At 38.7% G+C, this 20,301-nt stretch overlaps 1 protein-coding gene across 1 annotated transcript in view; it reads right to left on the bottom strand.

The window, feature by feature from the left end:
- Positions 1–2,642: 2,642 nt before the first annotated feature.
- AFG2A (AAA ATPase AFG2A) overlaps positions 2,643–20,301 on the bottom strand; it is a 343,648-nt gene continuing 325,989 nt past the window's right edge. The window contains 2 exon segments of the mRNA XM_090034520.1: positions 2,643–7,413; positions 7,415–7,447. Coding sequence (XP_089890646.1) covers positions 7,270–7,413; positions 7,415–7,447 — 177 coding nt within the window. The 3' untranslated portion in view covers positions 2,643–7,269.

Raw genomic sequence — 20,301 nt, 5'->3', positions numbered from 1 at the left:
AGATATGGCCTGGGGGCTATCATCTGGCCCCACAGCGCTGCCCAGAAGTCTCAAGCAGCCTCACAGGCAGCCTTCAGGGTACGTCAGATGGCTCCATGTGCTTCATGCGGTGCCTGTTCCAACTGTTTTGGGATCACACTGCATGCAGCACCTGGTTCAGTGTGTGTCCATTTCATGCCAGATCCAGCATATGGCCCAGAGTGACCAAAGCAAGTACCATGTGCAACATGTCCCTGGAATAGCTGGTGGGGGCACCATATGCAGTGTGGTCTCAGACTGGCTTCTCCTCGGCACGAGCTGCATGCTGCAGAACACAAGCTGGGGCAGGCCCCACACGCAGCACAGTCCCAGCACGGCTGGAGTGAGCACTGCACCTAGTACCCATCCAACCACTCCAGGGCTGCTTTGCATGGGCCACCTGCTCTGGCCACACAGGGACATGTGCTGGATCTGGCATGGAGTAGGTGCTGCATGTGGTCCTGGAGTGGTCAGTCTGGGACATATATGTGCTAGATCTGGAACATGGGCCAGTCTGTGGGCCAGATTCAGCCTGTGGCCTGGCCCCAAGCCACTCAGCTGGTCCACACGGTTGGATGTGTTTGATACCTTTGTTCTTCACAATATACCCAGATCTTTTCCTGCACACAGCATTTTCTGTGCAGTTATGGAGCAGAGGAATGCGTTTTAGCTGACCCAAAGATGGGTCCTTCACTGGCCATGAGCTCAGTGTAGTTCACAGCAGGTTTGGGATGTTTTAAAGAAATGCCATCTGTTTATGCTGTTCACAATGCTGACAGATCATTTGAGAACATCTGAAGCAAGTAGTAATCCTCCCACCTTCCCTTGGTCCTGTATCTGCTATAAGGAGTTTGTACAGAAGGGTGATAGAGCAGCGGGATATACCAACTACATTAGTTTTATATCCCTTTCAACAACGGGTACAAAATATGTCCCATTTCCCTCTATGCAACTTAGAGCTTTAAAATGTGAGCATTAAAGGCAAATTATAGCTGGAAAAAAGAATGGTATTTCACAGTTATGTCGAGCTTCTCATCTGGAGATCTTAAAGCACTCTACTAAACACAGCACTAAATTCATCCTTGTATGCTACAACACTGAAAAATGCAATACAATGATAAAAAAAAATAAAAAAACAAGCAAGAGAGGAATCCATTTTAGGCTGAGATTGTATGTGGTAACTAATATAGTGATATTAGGAATTTTTCAAATTTGCTGTGTTTACATAAAACATTTTAAAATGTTGTTTTAATCAGAAACCTGTCCTTCAGTCACGGCACTTTGATAACAGCATTTTATAAAACTCTCCATGTTTCTGAATATAATTCATACAATGTAAGCGTGCATATCTATCTGTCTGTCTACCTATCTCTGAATATACGTATACATATTTAGAGATATATACAGAAATAGATATAAACATACAGGAATAGACTATAACACATACGAGAGGTCCTTAAAAGCTTTAGAGAAGTTTAGTTTTATCCAAATTTGGTATATTTTTATTAAATGAGCCAAACTCTTGACTTCTGTCCATCACTATATGGTCCAATTTGTCTGGGAAGCTTTAATCAAGATATTCAAATATGATATCTGATTCTGAGTGCTCAGTTCGAAGGGCCTGGTTTTCAGAAGTACTGAGTGCCCAGATTTAGGTCCCTTTTACTTGTCTCATACTTGATCCTACACTCCTTAAAATCCGTTGTTTTGCTTTTTGTTTTCAGCAGTGCTGTTCCATCCAAGAAAGCAGCCTCTTGTTTCACGAAAGCCAAAAAACAAATATCTCTAACAGTTCTAATGGATCAATATTGCCTACAGACAGCAGGTTTTTCCTAACCACCTTAGATGCAGTGCTCACTCCCCTCAGCTAAAAGATCACTATATGCAGGAATGTTCTCAGCAGTTCTCTTCTCCCTTTACCATCATCTGCGCTCCACCAGAATTGAGACCAAACCACGTTCAATAAGAAAACACGTTCCAAGCACAGCCATTCCATAAAGCTGTAGCCAAGTGATGTTTAGTAATGGACATATTCTGCTTGATGCCTGGTTTCTGAAGCAGAAGAACCACAGTTTGACATTCACAATAACTAAGAAACCAAGAGCAGAGAGTTACAGAGCAGAGCAGAAATCTCACCTTTAAAAGCTACAAAATTCAACAGAATGGATACATTTAACTACCATATTTACTCAAATCCAAGATGACTTTGAATTTAAGACTTTGAATTTTAGATGCCCATTAGATTCTCTATATGGAAAATTATAATTTTGTTTTAATTATCCATGTGTTGAACCTAATTTTTGGAGTGCCATCTTAAACATGTTCCTACCTGCCTGCTGCCACAGAGGAAGTAGTGGCAGGGGGTAAGTGGTAGGGAAGCAAGTGGCCTGCTCCAGCCTGTTGCCTTCCCAGCCCTTTGAACCCCTGCCCTCACCCTCCCCATCTCTGTGGTGCCTGCCCCTCCACATGCCCCACCACCTGCCACCCAACCTCATCTTGGAATCCAGTAAATAATACTCTTGAATAAACTTCCTTAAAATAATCTTTATTTTATCCCTGTTGTTTGCCCCATAACTTTGAACTACCTATACATTTTATTCTATTTCAATTAAGGAGTCACAGGAAATTATTCAAATGCACTACCTTCTTGTTCCACAATTAAAAAAACTGTATATTGTACTTACACTGAAAATCTGTTTTATGCATTAGGAAAAATGCAAGACTGAACTTTTTTTCAAGTGAAGTGAAAACATTTTAATATTTTGTTCATAAATATTCTCCTAGTCATTTTTAGCAAACATGCCAAAAGATACTTTTGCCATTTTGAAAGATGTTGTTATTGGAGAAAAAGGTTAAACTTAAACAAAATGTGTCTGAAATACAGAAAAAAACAATTTAACATGAACAATGCCACAATTCAAACAGTAGTTAGCCCAAAAACAAACTTTGAGATATAAAGGGCAGGAGAGGCCCCATATTTATCTCTACAGAATATTAAAAAATAAGCATTAGAATTACTTTGAGAGAAAGGGGGATATATTTGGTTTCATAATGGACTTGTCTTGTTCATGAAACCATATTTGTTGTAAGAATTAAATCATATAAAAGCAAACAATATTCTAGGCAATTAACCCACAAGAAACAAATCAATAGAATTAAACATCACATTCCAGGTTTAATTCATCCTACCATGCCCAGGTTAATGGTTCTAAACCTTTTTAGACTCAAGGCACCCTCAGAAAATGCCAGGACTTAATTTTCACTTGCTTTTTGATTGAAGAAAAATAACAGCAGTTTTATCTGTTGCAAAGGACTCAAAAAGACCACAACATATCAGGATATTTTTGACACTATGGATTCCTATTTGAAATCCCTGAGTTTAGCTTGTGAATCAGGTGTAGCTGTTTGCATACCTAACTGTGCTAATATTGAGCAACACCTTTAAGAGAATCCTATGGCACCCCAGGGTGCTGCTGGTTTGAGCATCAGTGGTACAGGTTTATATGATTTCCTGCAAGAGACTGGTGCAACTCTAAAGAACCATGTGCTGATAAAGCGGGCTGTGGAAGATTTTGCTCTGAATTATATTAAAGAAAATGTTGACATAAAAATAATGATGTAATTCAGAGTGCTGTGTCCTACCATCCTCACATTCATTAACTTCAGTCAGAGTTCACAACATTTAACCCTCTACAGGAATGGTTCTCAATCTTTCTAGACACAAGGCACCCCCTTTTCAGACTCAAGGAAGTCCTCCATAGCCTTGCGAATAGTACCCCATTTCAAAAACGAATTTTTTTTGCAGGGCGTACCTCCTTGCAGGGGGCCAGGCAGTTCGGGAGCAGTTACAGAGGGAAAGCCTGAGCCTGTCTTTATCTGCTTATCACCTCAGACCTTATCTCTTCACACTTCTTGGGGCACCATTCAAAGAAACTCTCTGCACACCAGTGTGCCCCAGCACCTGGTCGAGAATCACTGCTTTACAGGATCAGGACATCATGCATTCAGGCACTGTTTTGCAACAGTATTTTCCAAAGCAGTTTCAAAATGGTTTGATATTGTGTTTTGTTGCAGATGAACTCCTGCTTCTGATGAGAAGGCTCTGAATTGTTATTTCATGATAACTCTGGACTGTGTCTGTCATAAGGAACTAAGTTTGTACTATCATACATTATTTCAATCTCAGATTATCCACTATTAGGATGAAGAAAGCTTCCAATTGGCGTAGAATCATTTGAATTTCCCCAAACTTGTATTTGATAGCAATGTATTGTTTATTAATTTTATACATGTGCCACAAATTGAAAGAAAATCAAGTTAAAAATCAATCTGAAACTGCTTTGTGTATTCCAAAAATTCAGCAATATTTCATATTTAACATTCAATAAATCGCACAGGAGATCTGGCATAATGAGGGAAGCAAGCTGTAGCTAAAAAAAAAAGAAGAAATCTAGAATACAATTTTTCAAAGCAGAAAGGACAACCAGGAACCAGAATCCCTCTCCCTTTCTAATGTCCAACACTCCCAAATCTGCAGCTTCCCTACCATACAGGGAGGTTTCGCTGATGGCAACAGGAGTCTCACTTACAGAACAGGCTGCAAGTCCCACCTCCCTCTCTCTGTCAGTGATACTCAATCAGGAAGCCACGTCATTCTGCAGTGCCCTGAGATCCTGTCAAGCATGCCATGGGGTGCCACACAATGTTAACCCTTTTAGGAGTGCAAACATAATTCACAAGATAAACCCAGAGATTTCAAATGGGAATCCATCATGTTAAAAAACCACTCCACTCTGTTGTGTGGTCTTTCTGAGTTCTTTGCAACAGAAGAATCGCTCTGTTATTGAGCGAAAACTACGAGCTGACATTTTCCATGGTGTTCCTAGAGTTTAACAAGGGGTACTTTGAGTCTAAACAGGTTGAGAAGCACTACTCTAGGTTTCCATATTGATGCCTTTTACTATGGTATCAAAGCATGTCCCAAACAACAATTACTTATTTCTCAAGGTCAGTATGTAGAGCGTCTGTAAAGGTGATCACGTTTGTCAACTGTGTTTGTTTACAGTGTTAAGGATTAATGACCCCTCCCCCAACAGGGGGTGCCAGCACTGTTAGTACTGTTAGGTTTGCAAACATGATTCATAAGATAAACCCAGAGATTTCAAACAGGAATCCATAGTGTTAAATGCATCCTGACCGGTTGTGGTCCATCTGTGTTCTATGCAACAGAAAAATTGCTCTAGTATTTTGTAAAGTTAAAAAAGTGAGCAAAACAAGACCTGGCGTTTTCAGAGGGGCGCACTGAATCCAAAAAGGCTGAGAACCACTGCTTTAAAGGAATAACGTCAACTGGAAGTACAGCCATTTTATTTTTAAAAAAAAAAAAAAGGTAAAAATAACTGTAGGTAATACACCTGGCTCAGGGTCCCTCTACCACATTTTCCACTTTACTATTTCTTTAATGTTTTCTCTCTCACCTGGCACTATGTTAAAGACCCTTGCAAACAACATAGAAAGAGTGAAACTGCCTATACACTAAGTACTATGAAACACAAAGTAAACAATTCTGCTCCCAATAATCTCTTGGTTATAGCCATCTGAAATGTTCCTTGTAGCAAGAGTAAATTATAAAAATCAGAGAAATGTTTGATATTTAAAGTGAGGATCTCCCATTCACGGCTGTATTTAGTAAGAGTGGAACTGAGAAAACACTAAAATCTAGATTAGAAAGAGATACAATTTTTGCATAAACACATCCTGTAATTACCATAGGAAGCTGATGCCTTCACAGCCAACAATAACGAAATCAAAACATAACACAACAGATAGTAACACCTGAAATGATTTTACTTGATATCAACAGGTAACAGCACAATTTAGCTAATGTTTCAACCCTGAGAGATCTTCCATTTCACTGAAAAAAACATTAGGAAAGTGTGCAATTACTAACTAAAACTAAGTCATAGCCACATATGACTTTTTTAATTTATCATTGATTTTGATTATTCTGCCTCTGTAGCATCATATCCGGTATACAATATCTTTTCTTTCCATAGCCAGGGGAAAAAATCTTCAACTAGTGCTGCTTGGTCAGTTTTTGCAACTGGATGCGAGAATACATGTCTAAGAAGAAATCCAAAGTGGTTTCAATGTCTAAAAAGGAATGCAAAGTGGTTTCAATAATCAAAATAGAGAAGAAATACTTTTTAAATCTGTATCCATCTCCATAATATTTGTGATCAATTACAACACATAACCTTATTCATTACATTTTCTTATGAATTTCCAAAGCTAATTTTTAGAGGTAAAGTTTAAATGCATATTCTTTGATGATTTAATCATTTGCTCCATATCAAGAAATAATGACTCTCTCTCTAAAGCTACTTTTACATCTTATTTTACAATATATCCTCTATAGATAAAAAGAGTATTTGGTAAGATAAATAATCCTGTGTATGAAAAAAACAACAAATATAGGAAATGCATTGATTCATAAAGTACCTTTTGCCTAATCAACAAGGTACTATAATTCATTCTTCAACTACAAATTAATTCATGTATTCCTAGAATTGATTCTAAAGTAACCAAGAATTAAAAGTAATCCTTTTTCCCATCTTCATTAGAGACCTAGTGCTGTGCTTCTCAGATCTGTCCCTATAATTTCTATTTTGATTTTATACTGCTTGTATAGGAGGTATCTGAGACTGAAGTTAAACTGTGCACTGTAATCAATCAAGACACCTTAACTTTTTCTCGGAACGCTTGAATGTCTGGCAGGCCTGTTTGGCAACTTCTTGAGATGTCATAAATCAAAAGATTTCAGTATAATTTTCAGCATGTATTTGTGCCACTCCCAAGCTCTGTGCCTTTTTTGTCAGCAATGTGATGTTCCTTGGCATGAAATTGACATCCAGACACACAAACATTAAAAATGTAGGGACACTTGTTACTATTGCAAACTTGTCCAGAAGATCAAGGATCAGCCTAAAAATTAGGAACGTTGTCATGATTTTTTCATTTTAGACAAAGCTAGTGCAAAGAACAGTCTGAATTACAGCAATTCCAATTATGCTATTTTATTGTAAAGTTACCAGTATACACTTAGCTCATACAATACCCAGTCACCACAAAAAAAAATTATTATGAAGCTTTTGCCTTAGAGTTCATTGCATTCACAGTAAGAACTTCTTTGGCTCACAAGAACTTTACAAAGATGTACATAACGGGTCCCCACATATATGTATTCACTTCTCAGAGTGCATGCAGTCCACTCTCCTGGTGATAGTTTGAATAAAACTGTATAAGTGAATCAGGAATTCTAGGCCTCACAATAGTCAATGCTTGCTGAAAATGTTTTCTCATAATACATTTCGCTTGGATATCTTCCTGAAGTGCCTAGGAGGGCTGCTTCTCTACAGACTGCCGTTATCTGCAAATAAAGACAAAAAAATCATTTATATATAATAATTTGTAAGTTACGTCACCACTAAAGAAGATGTGTGTATGCCAACAGCCTGATTTCCTGTGTAAGCTTAGTAACTCCCTTTCTTTTGAAATTAGTGGGACTGATAGGTGCTCAAAACATCTAAAAGTGAGCCTGTTGATCAAATTTAGATTCAAGAACACTGCACTTTATTTAAAGTATTACAGTTACTTTTGGTTGTCATGCTAGCCTTGTGTTTTTCAACTCTCTGCAACAGATGAGAAGTGAAAATTCCAATACGTAGGCGCAACCAATCTGACAAATATCTCTGTCCCTAAAACACAAGAACAGATATTCCCAGGTCTTGTGACTGCTTTCCTCCTTAAATCCTATGCTGGGAGAGAAAAACCAGTTAATTCAAAGAGGAAAGTTAGGAGGAGAGGGGTGTGTAGAAAGGGAAGAGGGTTAAGGTCTCATACCCTGAAATGTGTTTTTAAGCTCTCTGGACTTCAGACAGCGGAAACAGACTGATGCCAGTGTCATTCTAAAGACATTACTGTGGTGAAAAGAGCTTGTGGAATGAAAAGAGATATTGTGATTTCCAGTGCAACAGGGAAAACAGTGATTGATATTGACTGCTCCCTTATATCTGTAAATGAAAGAGCCAGCTGAAACACATTTGTCCAGCCATTCAGCATATTTTCTCTGTTTGTTCACTTACTGAAAAGAGTTCCACTGCTTATGCTGTGCTAATGGTTGCCAAAGCCATTTAGTAGCTTTTTAGAGGATTTAGCAGCATGTTTAGGAAGCTTTCACAAGAAAACATGCATGGATTTAGATGGCTTTGTCAAGTTACAACAATATTACTATTAGTTTTGTGCTGCTCTAATGAACAGGGAAACGAAACACTGCTGTTATGCATTTTAATGTATTTCAGTACCTCAAAGACAATAAACTGTTAAAGGATTGCTGAGATTTGGTGTACCAACTCCTTATGGTCATAAGTATAACCTAATTCTAGAAGCTAATGAAAGTATCTTTGAAGCTCAGGCTCATTTCATCTCATGTACATCGTATACAGTATGTTTTTCATGGTACTAAGTGGAAAAACTCATTTGTTCACACTGATCACTTGTTTTCCAATGCTGTTTCACGTTTGCCATAAAAAAACCTGAGAAAATAGTTTTTTATTAGTAAGTTCTACCTAGACAACCTATTAATTATCTGGAACATCAGAGCTACTGAAACAGAAAGCCTAGCTCAAGTAGTTTAACTTAGAAAGACTTTACCATTAATAGGAAACAAATGCAACATTTCATTACTGGATCCAGTAATCCAGTAATCCAATGGCTAATAGACTGTATATTTTTACTGTTAAGAAAAACAGTGGAGTGAGGAGGCGCACCAGTCTGGTAGATGTAATAAGACTTCAGAGAAGAGGAAGCAAAAGCTACTACTAACCTTATCTCCCTCTGTTTCACTCATACAGAAATACACTTTAGAAGAACTGGCCCATCTGCAAATGCTTTTAATGGTTTTTATGTTGCCTGTATGTTCTTGCCAAGAATATCAGAAACAGTAACCATAATTAACCTCTGAAAGCCATCCTTTGTTTCTAGTTTTGTTCTTAGGAACATTCTCAGAAGGCTCCACTAAACTGGAAATTACCAAACACAAACAAATACCAGTAAAATGATACATCCGATTTAATTTTCTGGTGTATTTGAGGTGCTAATAGAGATGTGTAAATTATTCTGCCAAAATAATTTGATGAAATTTGCCTCTCTTCTTGGTTGCAGTCAAAACCTGACCTTTTTACTACTCAAAATTAAAATACTCTAATATGCTGATACTGTACTTTATTTCTTGCTCCCTGTTTATCAATGTTCAATTAGCCACTAGTTACATGGCATAGTTTCCCATTTAACTGTTGACTGACAATATCAGATTTCTGAACTGGAAGCTCAGGAAAGGAAACTTTGGGAAAAATTCTGATTATTTAGGTATACAAACAGATTTTCCCTCAGCCCACAAGTGTTTTGGTTAGTTGTATTTGTAGAGAATTGTAGACATTCTAGTTACATCTGCAGAAAATGGCCACAAAAGATACCTGACTAAAGGGAACTGAAACTAATTTGGGACTAAACTAGTTAGGCACTAATGTGCTTGTATTGTTTGCCCAACTGTATTGTTTAGACAGATATGTTTATAACATTTCACAGCAGTTGTTTCATTGGAGATTCAGTATTAGATTTTTAAAATGTAATTTTGCTTAAAAATCAGGCCAGATAGTTTAGAGTAGCAAACTGAAAAGAAAAAGGGACAGAAAATCCCATCATGGACCAGGAATTGAGTAGTTCTTTAACGGGCCACCTATCTGTGCTTTGTGGAAACAACCTGTCTACATTTGGGGAGCTGCTGGGAGATCCCTGAGTGGGAAAGCAAGTTTTTCTCCCCACCTGAAAGAAATACCAGCACAACATTGTGAAAATCAATGTGCTTAGGATGTGGGGAAATCAATATTTTCCCCACATCCACCTTGTAAAATCTGGCCCACAAAAGCATTCATTATTTTATTGCACTTCTTTCCCATGGCTCTTCTTCCACCACTTCCCATTTTGACATCAGTGATCCCTTTCTGCTGAGCACGAACACAATCCTGGGGTCCTGCAAGTCAGCTTCTAGAGGGGGAGAAAGCTGCTGACAGAAGCTGGTTGCATCTTTTACAGTTTTCATAGACACATCAGGCGTGAAGCAGAATTGGTCAAACAGCAAGCAAAATGAATCATGAATTTCATCCCATTACTAATATCTGGTTCCCAGGCAGCCACTTTGTACCAAGAAATATAATTGGAGACTAAATCTAAAAAAACACCCCTTCCTGCTGCTTATATAGTTGTATCACCACCCAGAACTTTGCACAGTCAAAACTAAAAATCAACACATATGTTTCTTATTAGATTAAAAAACCTGCTTACGCACCAAGAAAAAGAACCTGGAATAGCATGTTTATCTGCATCACTCACGAAAACCTAGCACAATAATATGAAATAAGTGGACCCATAAAGTTGCTTATGCAGAAGTCATTTCTTGCCAATTTTAGGATTCTTCAGAAATGGTGAAAATGATGCCAGAAGAAATACAGATACTAAGACTGAATGAGGCTGGGAGCAAAATTCCTGAACATCTGCACACTTGTCGTTTCTCCTGGGAGAGCAGAGACTCTCCCAGGAGACATTCAAAATCTGTACGTGATCTACGTCTAAGCTACTTTTTAGAAAAATCTGGAGATGAACCTGAGATATGGGTCATTACTAATTAAAGTCATATCAAATCCACTGAGTCAAAAAATTACACACACACTATCCCAAAGCAACACTCTGCTATCTAACTCTTATCCCAAAGAATAACAACTTACAAAATCTTCCTAGAGATGAATGCAAATTATCAGTTATTTTCATATGAAGCTTTAGTATCCACGGAAAGTTACTGATTTCACTTAGGAGTACTGCCTGAAGCCTATGGTCAGGACTTTTGTGGAAGACAGAAATTTGGGCTTCAGTTCGGAAGTAATGAAATGTTACATTTGTTTCCTATTGATTGTAAAGTCTTCCTAAGTTAAACTACTTGAGCTAGGCTTTCAGGTACAGAAATGGCAGATACAGCCATTGACAGAAAGTTCAGTTATACACAGAAAAAGAGATGTCTACACCTTTCTTGTTCACTCTTTCAGTGATCCTCAAAGGAAGGAAAAAGATAATGACACACGACACATTAACTGTGGAGCTGACTAATTAGCTCCACAATCGTCTCAACATCTACACATGGTCCTATTAGGCCACAGCAAACTAATAAATGGTGCCATAGGCATTATTTAGTGTTCTGCAACACACGTGTAGAGACTGATGAGGCTGGTGGGGGCATGAGGGTGCTTCAGTGCAGGGGCTATCTGCTGACTAGCCCCACAGTGAAGCACCTTCGTGCCCCAGCCAGCCCCTCTGCAGCACACTGAGCTGGGTAGGGGCAGCCCTGGGCTGGCAGGCTGACCCCTCGGACCTCCTGTCAGCCAGGGCTGCCCTGACCTAGCTCAACATACTGTGGTCCCATGCACACACGTAAACATGGCACCCAGAAGCAAAAAACTTCAGTGCGAACTGTACTAGAGTTTATTCAACTGCATTAATAGCACGTGTAGACACACCCAATGTGAGCCAGAACAGGACTTTCCCTTTTCTGTGGCATCATGAGCAGCCAATAAATGTACTGACTGGAAATGCAAATAGACTTCCAGGGGACTGCAAAAGAACAGGGGATCTTGAATCTCCTATTGTTGTTTAAAACTGGGAGCTATTACCTGCATCTTTGTATCATTTTATGGAAATTCACTTAAATATGTTCTTCAAGGACACAAAAGGATTTGACTGGAAAGTGACAAGTAATCTTAAATAACTTTAGGCCAAAGAACATGCATTTGAAATACTGTGCCAATTTTTCAGGGGGGAAAAAATCATCTGGCCCATTTCCCACTATCTATAGTATATGAAAGGCACTCCTTAACTTTCTGAGGAAAAGGAATTATTAGGTAGATTACTGCCAAACTCTTAGTCATCCTACCCCGAATCTTACCAAATGGAGACAGAAACCAGATCATTTCTCTTAATGATTCACAGACTTATAAAGCCAGATGGGCCCATCACGATTATCTCATTTTACCTCAAATTTAACCAGGATTCAAAGGCTTCTTGCTTGGTAGGCATGGATTTTACCACTACCTACCAATGTACTGGCTCATGAGTTGACAACTGAATGCAAGTGCTCTATGTAGCCACATACATTTCTAGGCTAAATCTAATTATAAACGAATATTGTTAAAGAGAATAGCCATCTAGATCTTGGGTTTCACAAAGTTTCTTCATCATATTGAGGTATATAACCAAGCAGTGGTCATTTTTGCACTGGCAATAAGAGGCTGGGTACGTTTTTCTCTTTCAGTTTTCAAATATTCTTTTGTTCACAAAGACATCAAATATAGGCATGCTGCAAAGTTAGAAAATAACCAAGTGGTATGGAAAGGTAATCCAGTGACATCACACTATCCCCAACCTACTGAAAATAACTATTTAAGGTATGCAAGTGCAAGTATATATCCTTTCAACAGCAGCAAGATCAGAGAAAAGCAATAAATGGATTACATAAGACAACTGAAGTCTTGGGAGGGGAAATAGTTTCCCATGATGTGAAATGTCTTGACCACTGAACCTTAGGAAATCCAATTATCTGATCTTTAAGTACAAAAAAGGAAAAGAGCCAAGTGTCTTGGATTTCTATATGCTCTGAAGAATAATATTATTCCATCATCTGAAAGGTTAAATTGTGACTGAAGTTTATTTAGTTTTGATTTCAGCATGATACACAGATTGGCAGCACTGACTGGTAAAATAATAATTAACATATTTATGAAAGTCAGAAGCAACAAAGTGATTAATCAAACACCAACAGAACAGGTAACATATAATTAAGTAATAACAGAAGAGGTATACAAGACATAGTCTGGGGATTAACAGCCCTGGGGTAGCTGAATGCTGTTAATCCCATTTGAGCCATATTTAAACACACAGGTTTTTTATTAGTGCTTTAATAAAGTAAAATTAAAGCAAATATTTAAATATGATACTGATTCTTTTTCTAAATGGAATGATAAAGAATGTTCTATAATATAGTCTGTGTTTGATTCACTTTTTAGCATGAAATTATTTTCTAACTTTATTAGTAAGACATTCTACAAAGGCAAGATGCTAACAAAGGATCTGAAATGGGGCATAGTGGGAAGTAACATGCTTCTTTACCAACTTGGTAAGGTAATAAAAAAACTCAGCAGGTAACTAAAAACAAACAAATCACCACATAAACAAAAAACAAAAATAACAATTTAGAATTTTTATTACACAAACTGAAGTCATGCAATGACTCCAGAAGAGAAAAACTGTAGCTTGCCACCTGAATGGAAACACAACACAGTGATTTGTAACTGGTAGGGCCACACAAGCTCACAGTCATGTTATAAATCTGATGGATATTAGAAAAGAGAGATCTAACACTAAGAAAACAATAAAAATGCCCAGCACTGGTGACTGTTTCCTGAATAAACAGCATGCAGGCTAACCCATCTTTGCTAGACCAATGGTTACACTGGCTGATTCAACTTGGCTGACTCTCATCTATTTTGGCATTAAGCACCAGCTCTTTCCAGTGGGCTGTAACTCCTTTTCAGCTTCTTTGTATTTAAAGTGCTCTAAACGGCTTTAAAGAATCCTAAAAAGAAATGAGCTTCTGTGTTAAAGTCTTAGGTATTTTCAAGAAAGTGGTTTTGTTAACATACAGTCTGTTGGAAACACCTGTGAATATTGAGTTTAATTGGGCTGCAGCTGGTGCTGATTGTATGTGGACTAACTGGCAGACTGATTGGCTGGCTCTACATTGTGTTTCATTTTCCTATTCCCTTCCTTTTTAGCTTGTCCCTCCATCTCACCCCTCCTCCCAAGCAGATGTTGTAAGGGATTGTATGTGAAAGGGATTTGAAACATAAAACAGAATGGTATCCTGTGGTTTGTGAATAGTGCAAATTGCAGTGCTTCTTGGATGAAGACTACCTGGAAGGTTGTGTTCATGTGGTGTGTGCCTGCCAGACACCCTAAAAGAAAGATTATGTATGGGACTGGAGAGCCAACTTTCCCACTCAGTGTTCAAGAAAGTGAAAAGACATATAAACAGCATTTTAAAAAGGCATGAATAACTCAAGTGCCTAAGTCTGAGGGCCATGATGTCTGTTTTTATTTAGGCAAACTCCTATCAAAATCAGACTGCCTGATTCTCTTCTCTTTTATGTTTACATAGGCCAGAAGTAATTCCACTGAAGTCAACAGCGGTACTCCAGGTAACAACAGAGTAAATGATAAGAGACTCAGACAGAATAAGGGATTCAGAATGTGGCTCCATGAATAGAAGCCTCTTAAAAATTAGAATCTGGATCAGCAGATTGATTAACAAGCACAAAAGATAAAAGTATGTATATAGAGAGTGGCCTAATACTGACATAGGCAGTCAGCTGAGTGAGAAGCCTGAAATACCTAAGTATCATTAAGTATGAGTTTTGTGATACAAAAATGTGTTACAAAGTTTATCAAGACAACTTAAGATACCAAGACAACTTAATTTTCCTTAAAACCAGGTGGAATCACAGTGTTTCTAAGTAGTTAGAATTGCTAGCTTGAATATGTGTTTAAAAATTGACTGTTGGTATCTTAATTCTAATTATTCCAATTTGTCTGCAAAAATCCCTTAGTGATGATATCCAACGGCTGTTTTCTTTTCTTGAATTATCAGCCTATTGTAATATTTTCCAAAAAACAAAATTCCAAAAACTATGGAATAACTGACAATCATGAGAACTGTTTCTACTGATATGAAAACAGAAATGTCATCTAGAAAACACACCAAATCCTTTTTCTTATGGAAGCTTTAGTCTTTTCATGATGTTGAATTCAGTGATGTGTTTCATTTTAAGAGGTTACACTTTGGTAATTGTCGCAAGAAAAGAATGAATTACAAATGCAATGAGTAAATAAAATATACCAGATTTACTTGAATCCAAGACGAGGTGCCCCTGCCCAACCAACCCAGTCAGCTTGGGGAAGAAAGCCTTACATTTGCATACAAGGAAACCACATTAAATATACTATCTTTGAACTGCTACTAAAAAGAGCATGTGCTCAGTAATGGAAAACAAATATGATTAGATACAGCAGGCACTGAGCACACTATAAAACCCTGGACAAACTTATTGATGGGAACCTACCACAAAGAAAAGTTAATGCAATCTATCTGAATAAGACATATAGTACTGCCCATTAAACACAATCCCATTAAGACCCGACTCTTTTTCAAGTCATGGTGAGCCACTATATTGCATACATTTCGACTTCCTCTTCACTTCTACATTATTTGTCATTTCGAATGATTTCAGTTTCTTCCCCAGTCTTAAATGTCTGGCAAATATCACCAAATAGGGCCGCCAAACAGTTCACTCAAAATCTCTCTGTCAGCTTCTCTCTCAGCCTGTAGTATATGATTAATGTGGCTCAGCCCCCCTCCTCCACAAGGTTAAGCTGGACCAGGATGCCCCAATGCCTCATCTGCATATGAATTTTTGGAGGATCCCAGGACTCATGACAAGAACACCTGATTCCAGTCACAAGTGGAGGACTAATTAGCACATGGATCCTTTGTTGGGGATATCCGGAGTAAATCTCACACATACTGAGCAGGGCTGAGCTTTGGGGTCATCATGGTTTGAAATGCTGTTGACTCTGGTGGGGTCCAACCCAATGAACTATATAGTAAATAATGAGTCTTTTGGCTTTGAACTAATATCACAGCGTAGTTTGTACTATATATAATTAGGTGCCACTTAAAAGTACACTTATGGATAGCGTGACCATATATCCTGGGCAAACTAGGACATTCATAGTCCAGTCCTGGCCAGTTGGTAAAAAGTCCCAGAGCAGTCTGGCAGTGATATGGAGCATCATGGTCAAGGTCAGCTTTTCAAATATGCTCCTCACTTCTATGTACCCAAGGAGACCACAGTCTGACAGTAAGGTGGGGGAGGGGCTGTGGGTGAGAGAAATTATTGGGGCAGAGGGCTAAGGGGCTATTTGGCACCCCAGATTTATTTTCCTTGTTGTAGCAGTGGGAAGGGAACAGATTCAAGGTAAAACTCCAATAATTAGATTCTATACCTGGAAAATTATAACAAATTTATAAATTTTCCATAGATAGAATCTAATTATTGCAGGCTTATCTTATAAACAGGGTCATCTTATATTCAAGTAAATATGGTACTCACTTTGCATTATATTGTACTTTCTATACAGAACCTTTGTATTGATTCATCAGACTCTTACACTGTTTCCATTGCTTTAACCTCTGAGTCAGTGAATGCCTGCATGCTAAACAAAAGTAAATATATATTTAGTGAACCTGTAATACCTATTTTTTAGTACTTTAACTCACAAGAGTGATGGAGGATTAATAGATAAAGGATTGTGTATTACTGAGAAACTGTATTAAAGAGGACCACTCTTGCAGTTCAGACAGAAAGTTCTCCCTGGGTTTTAAATTATTTTATACTTTTAGAATGTCATTAATTCAAGTGAAAATGCATACCCAATGCATATAGGACCCTAAATTCACCACTGTGATCTTGAGATGTGCAATCTTTCTGTTCATGTATACACATCATTCTATAATAATATTTTAATAAAATATTATCTATATAAAATGGGATAAATCTTTCTATTTTGCTGGTAAAAACAAGGTTCAATAAAAGCCATGGCACAGAATACTCATTTTTTAAAAACAGGCTTGTAAGGAACAGTAAACCTTACAATTCATTATTTAGGAGGACTTCCTGATATCGTAAGAGGACAGCTCACAATGCAATTTATGTATATTCTCTATGATCCAGAAGATTGTCCAACCAATTCCTGTTAGCCAGACACAGGTTCTGACAGAGTTTGTTATAAAAGCGAACTGAAGAAACTTAATAACATAAGTACATGAGAAATGTCATACTGGTTCAAGGCCAATGGTCCATCGAGCCTATTATCCTGTCTCCAATAGTGGCAGAAGTGCATGGAATAGGGGGTTTTAGCATGGAAATGGATAGATGTAAAGTGACCTATTCCCTCTTCATTACCCTCCCTGGCATTCACAGGTTTTGATTTAGAGATGCCAGAGGAAACATCTCCAACTGTTCTGTTCAATAGTTATTAATATACCTATCATCCATGAATCTATGTAGTCCCTTTTTGAACCTGGTTCTATCTGCCTCCACCACCTCTTGTGGCAATAAATTCCACAAGTTAACTACATATTGCATAAAAAGTACTTCCTCTTGTTAGTTTTAAATCCATCCTCTAGTAATTTCAGAAAATGCCCCTTGTTCTAGTCTTCTGGGACTTGGTAAACAACAGTTTTGTTCACTTGGTCCACACCCTTCATGATTTTATAGACCTCACTCTCATAACCCCCCATTAGCCTTCTCCTTCCCAAGCTAGGGTCCTAGCCTTTTTACTCTCTTCTGGTATGGCAACAGCTCCATACCCCTGATCATTCTGGTTGCTCTTCTCTGTACCTTTTCCAATTCTAACTAAATTATTTTGGAGATATGGAGACCAGAACTGCATGCAGTATTCTAGATATGGGAGCACCACAGATTTGTAAAATGGCATGATGATATTCTCCATTTTGTTTTCAATTCCCTTTTTAATGATGCCCAACATCTTATTGGCTTTTTTTGGTTTTTGCTGCACATTGAGCTGGTGCTTTTAAAGAACTATCCACAATGACTTCAAAGTCTCTTTCCTGAGTTGTAACAGATAGTTCAGAATCCAGCACTGTGCATATATATATAGTGGAGATTTTTCTTTCTGTGCGTTACCTTACACTTGTTTACAGTGAAGTTCATCTGCCATTTTTTTTGCCCTTGCATAATTGAACTAATATCCCTACAGACATTTTACACAAAATTGGCACAGAATAGAAAAAACTTTAATTATGGCTGTTGGGCCTGAAAGAGCAGATAAAATAAAATCCCAGAACAGAAAACAAGGTGCCCTGCTTGAGGAAGATATCCCAAAGCATAAATGTCAAAACCATTACAACTAGCTTGTTTGTTTGTCTATATAAAACAGTGGTTTTCAAACTTCTTAAAGTCATGGAATCCTTTCATACAGTTTCTTCTGCCACAGAATCCCTACTGTTAGCTCTGTGGGCCGTGTGAGCTGGTGTGGAGACAGGCGAGCCAGCATGGCAATGGTGGCACACCATTTGTCAGCCTGCTCTGCCATTACCCCCAATCTCTTTGCAGAACCCCTGGTGACCTATCACAGAACCCCAGGGCACCATAGAACACAGTTTGAAAAAAAACTCATCTAGATGGTATGTGTCGCGGAAAAATCTTAAATGTATGCCGACAACAAAGAAGTGCCAGAACTGACATAGGCATTTGACTCTGTGAGTGGAAAGTTCTGAAGCTCACCCAGTGCGTGCCCCCCGGGTGACCTGTTGGCCTGTCAGTCATTGCTGACCTACTTTCCCCACAGGCCCATGCTCAGACTGTGTCAGCTTCTGACTTAGCGCATGCTCAGTCAGAACCTGACATGAGGTAATCGGACTAGAAATTTCTCTGTGGAGAGCGTTTTGATTGGCCACTAAATTTTTATAAAAGACTAGTGAGCCCCTCCCTCGGGGGAGACCAGACACAACATGTTGCAGAGACTGCTCTCATCAGAGACTGTCTCACGCTGTGGGGGAAACCCGCTCGAGCTGAAAGCAGAGGCTGTTGTTACAGGGACTGCTTCTCAGCTAGGCCTTCTGGCCTACTGGTCTCCTCCCTTGTTTAGCGTTTCCCATCGATCTCGTTACGTTTATTACTGTACTGATCTTCTGGTTTCTGAACATTGGCACCGATCAACGACCACCGATCCAGTTCATCCCTACAACTTCAACTTCGGCTTCTTGTTTATCGACTCACCTGGCTTTTGACCTCGGACTTTTTCACGACCATTCGATTGTCTTTGGACTGGCATCACAACTTCGTTCCTCACCTCAACGTGTTACAGTTCGTTCTGTTGTTCGTTTACCTTTATATGAGCCGTTGACCAGCCCTGGGACTAAGGAGTGGGCAGCCGCACCTAGCTCCGGCTAGAAAGCAAGGGCCCACTCTGGAACCCTGTGGGCCAACAGACCCCTTCATTGTTTGTATTCATTTACATTACTGAAACTGAAGAAAGCATCTCGGCCTACGCTTCCAAAGCGTAAGTAAATAAACCCATCTGATTTTGAAATCACTACGCTTCCGTGCCTCTCAGACTCCGCTGCCGCTAATCCCACCTGTTCGTGTTCCAGTTGCCACCTTGGCCCACTGTGACCTTGGGGCCCGATTCCTTTGGTTTTACCCCAACAGTATGTGTGTTTGAGATAGGATCTTAGCACGCTTCAAAGGATCTTTCAAACTAATCACACCTTCTAGACATACAGTCTAACAAGGATAATGCCACCTGCAGTTCCATGCCTGTGGCAGTCTCATTTCACTCTGAAGTCATGGCAGTGATGTGGCAGGTCCAGACTGCACAATACAGGGCTCCAAACAGGCTGGCTTGTGTACTGGACACTGGATAACCATGGAAGCTGGGTAAATTAGCCCATGTGGAGCTAGACTCATACCTGTATACATCATGGTGCAGAGAAGACACAAAAGCTGGAAGGCTGCAACTGTCACAGTGCCACTCTTAACTGGGGAAACTATGCTTCAGATGGACCACTTTAATATTACATCTTTTGAAGGATTCTAGCACATTTAAATAGACAAAGGAAATTTTGAATGTGGTTGGAAGCTTTACTTTTTCAGTCTTTAAAAAAATACTAGACAGGGTATCTTTCCAAGCAATATATTAAACATGTAAATTCCAATGTAACATTTGTAACTACAAGCCCAAAATGCAGCTTATTTTCCAAAACTAAGTTGATATGGATCCCATCACTCTGGCAGAGACATGTCATAGCTGCGCCTTTCACAAAAGAATTCTGTAACAAAACGAGTTTTTACATGCTGGGACAAAATATTTTTAAACAGCTTTCTCTGCCAACTTCTAGTTTCAGCTATATTTGTGAAACTTAAGAAAAAAAATCATACATGTTTCCATATATGATTAAGCTACATTTCTAGTTACCTTGAAAATGATTTAATTTTTGCAAGGAGAAAGTGTAGCTTGTTTTCTTAGGGAAAAAAAAAAAAG

This window comes from Crocodylus siamensis, chromosome 2 (genome assembly GCF_052110815.1).
Source record: "Crocodylus siamensis isolate JL-2025a chromosome 2, ASM5211081v1, whole genome shotgun sequence".
Lineage (NCBI taxonomy): Eukaryota > Metazoa > Chordata > Crocodylia > Crocodylidae > Crocodylus > Crocodylus siamensis.
The sequence above is the reverse complement of the archived record's forward strand: the minus strand, read 5'-3'. Positions and strand labels throughout refer to the sequence as shown.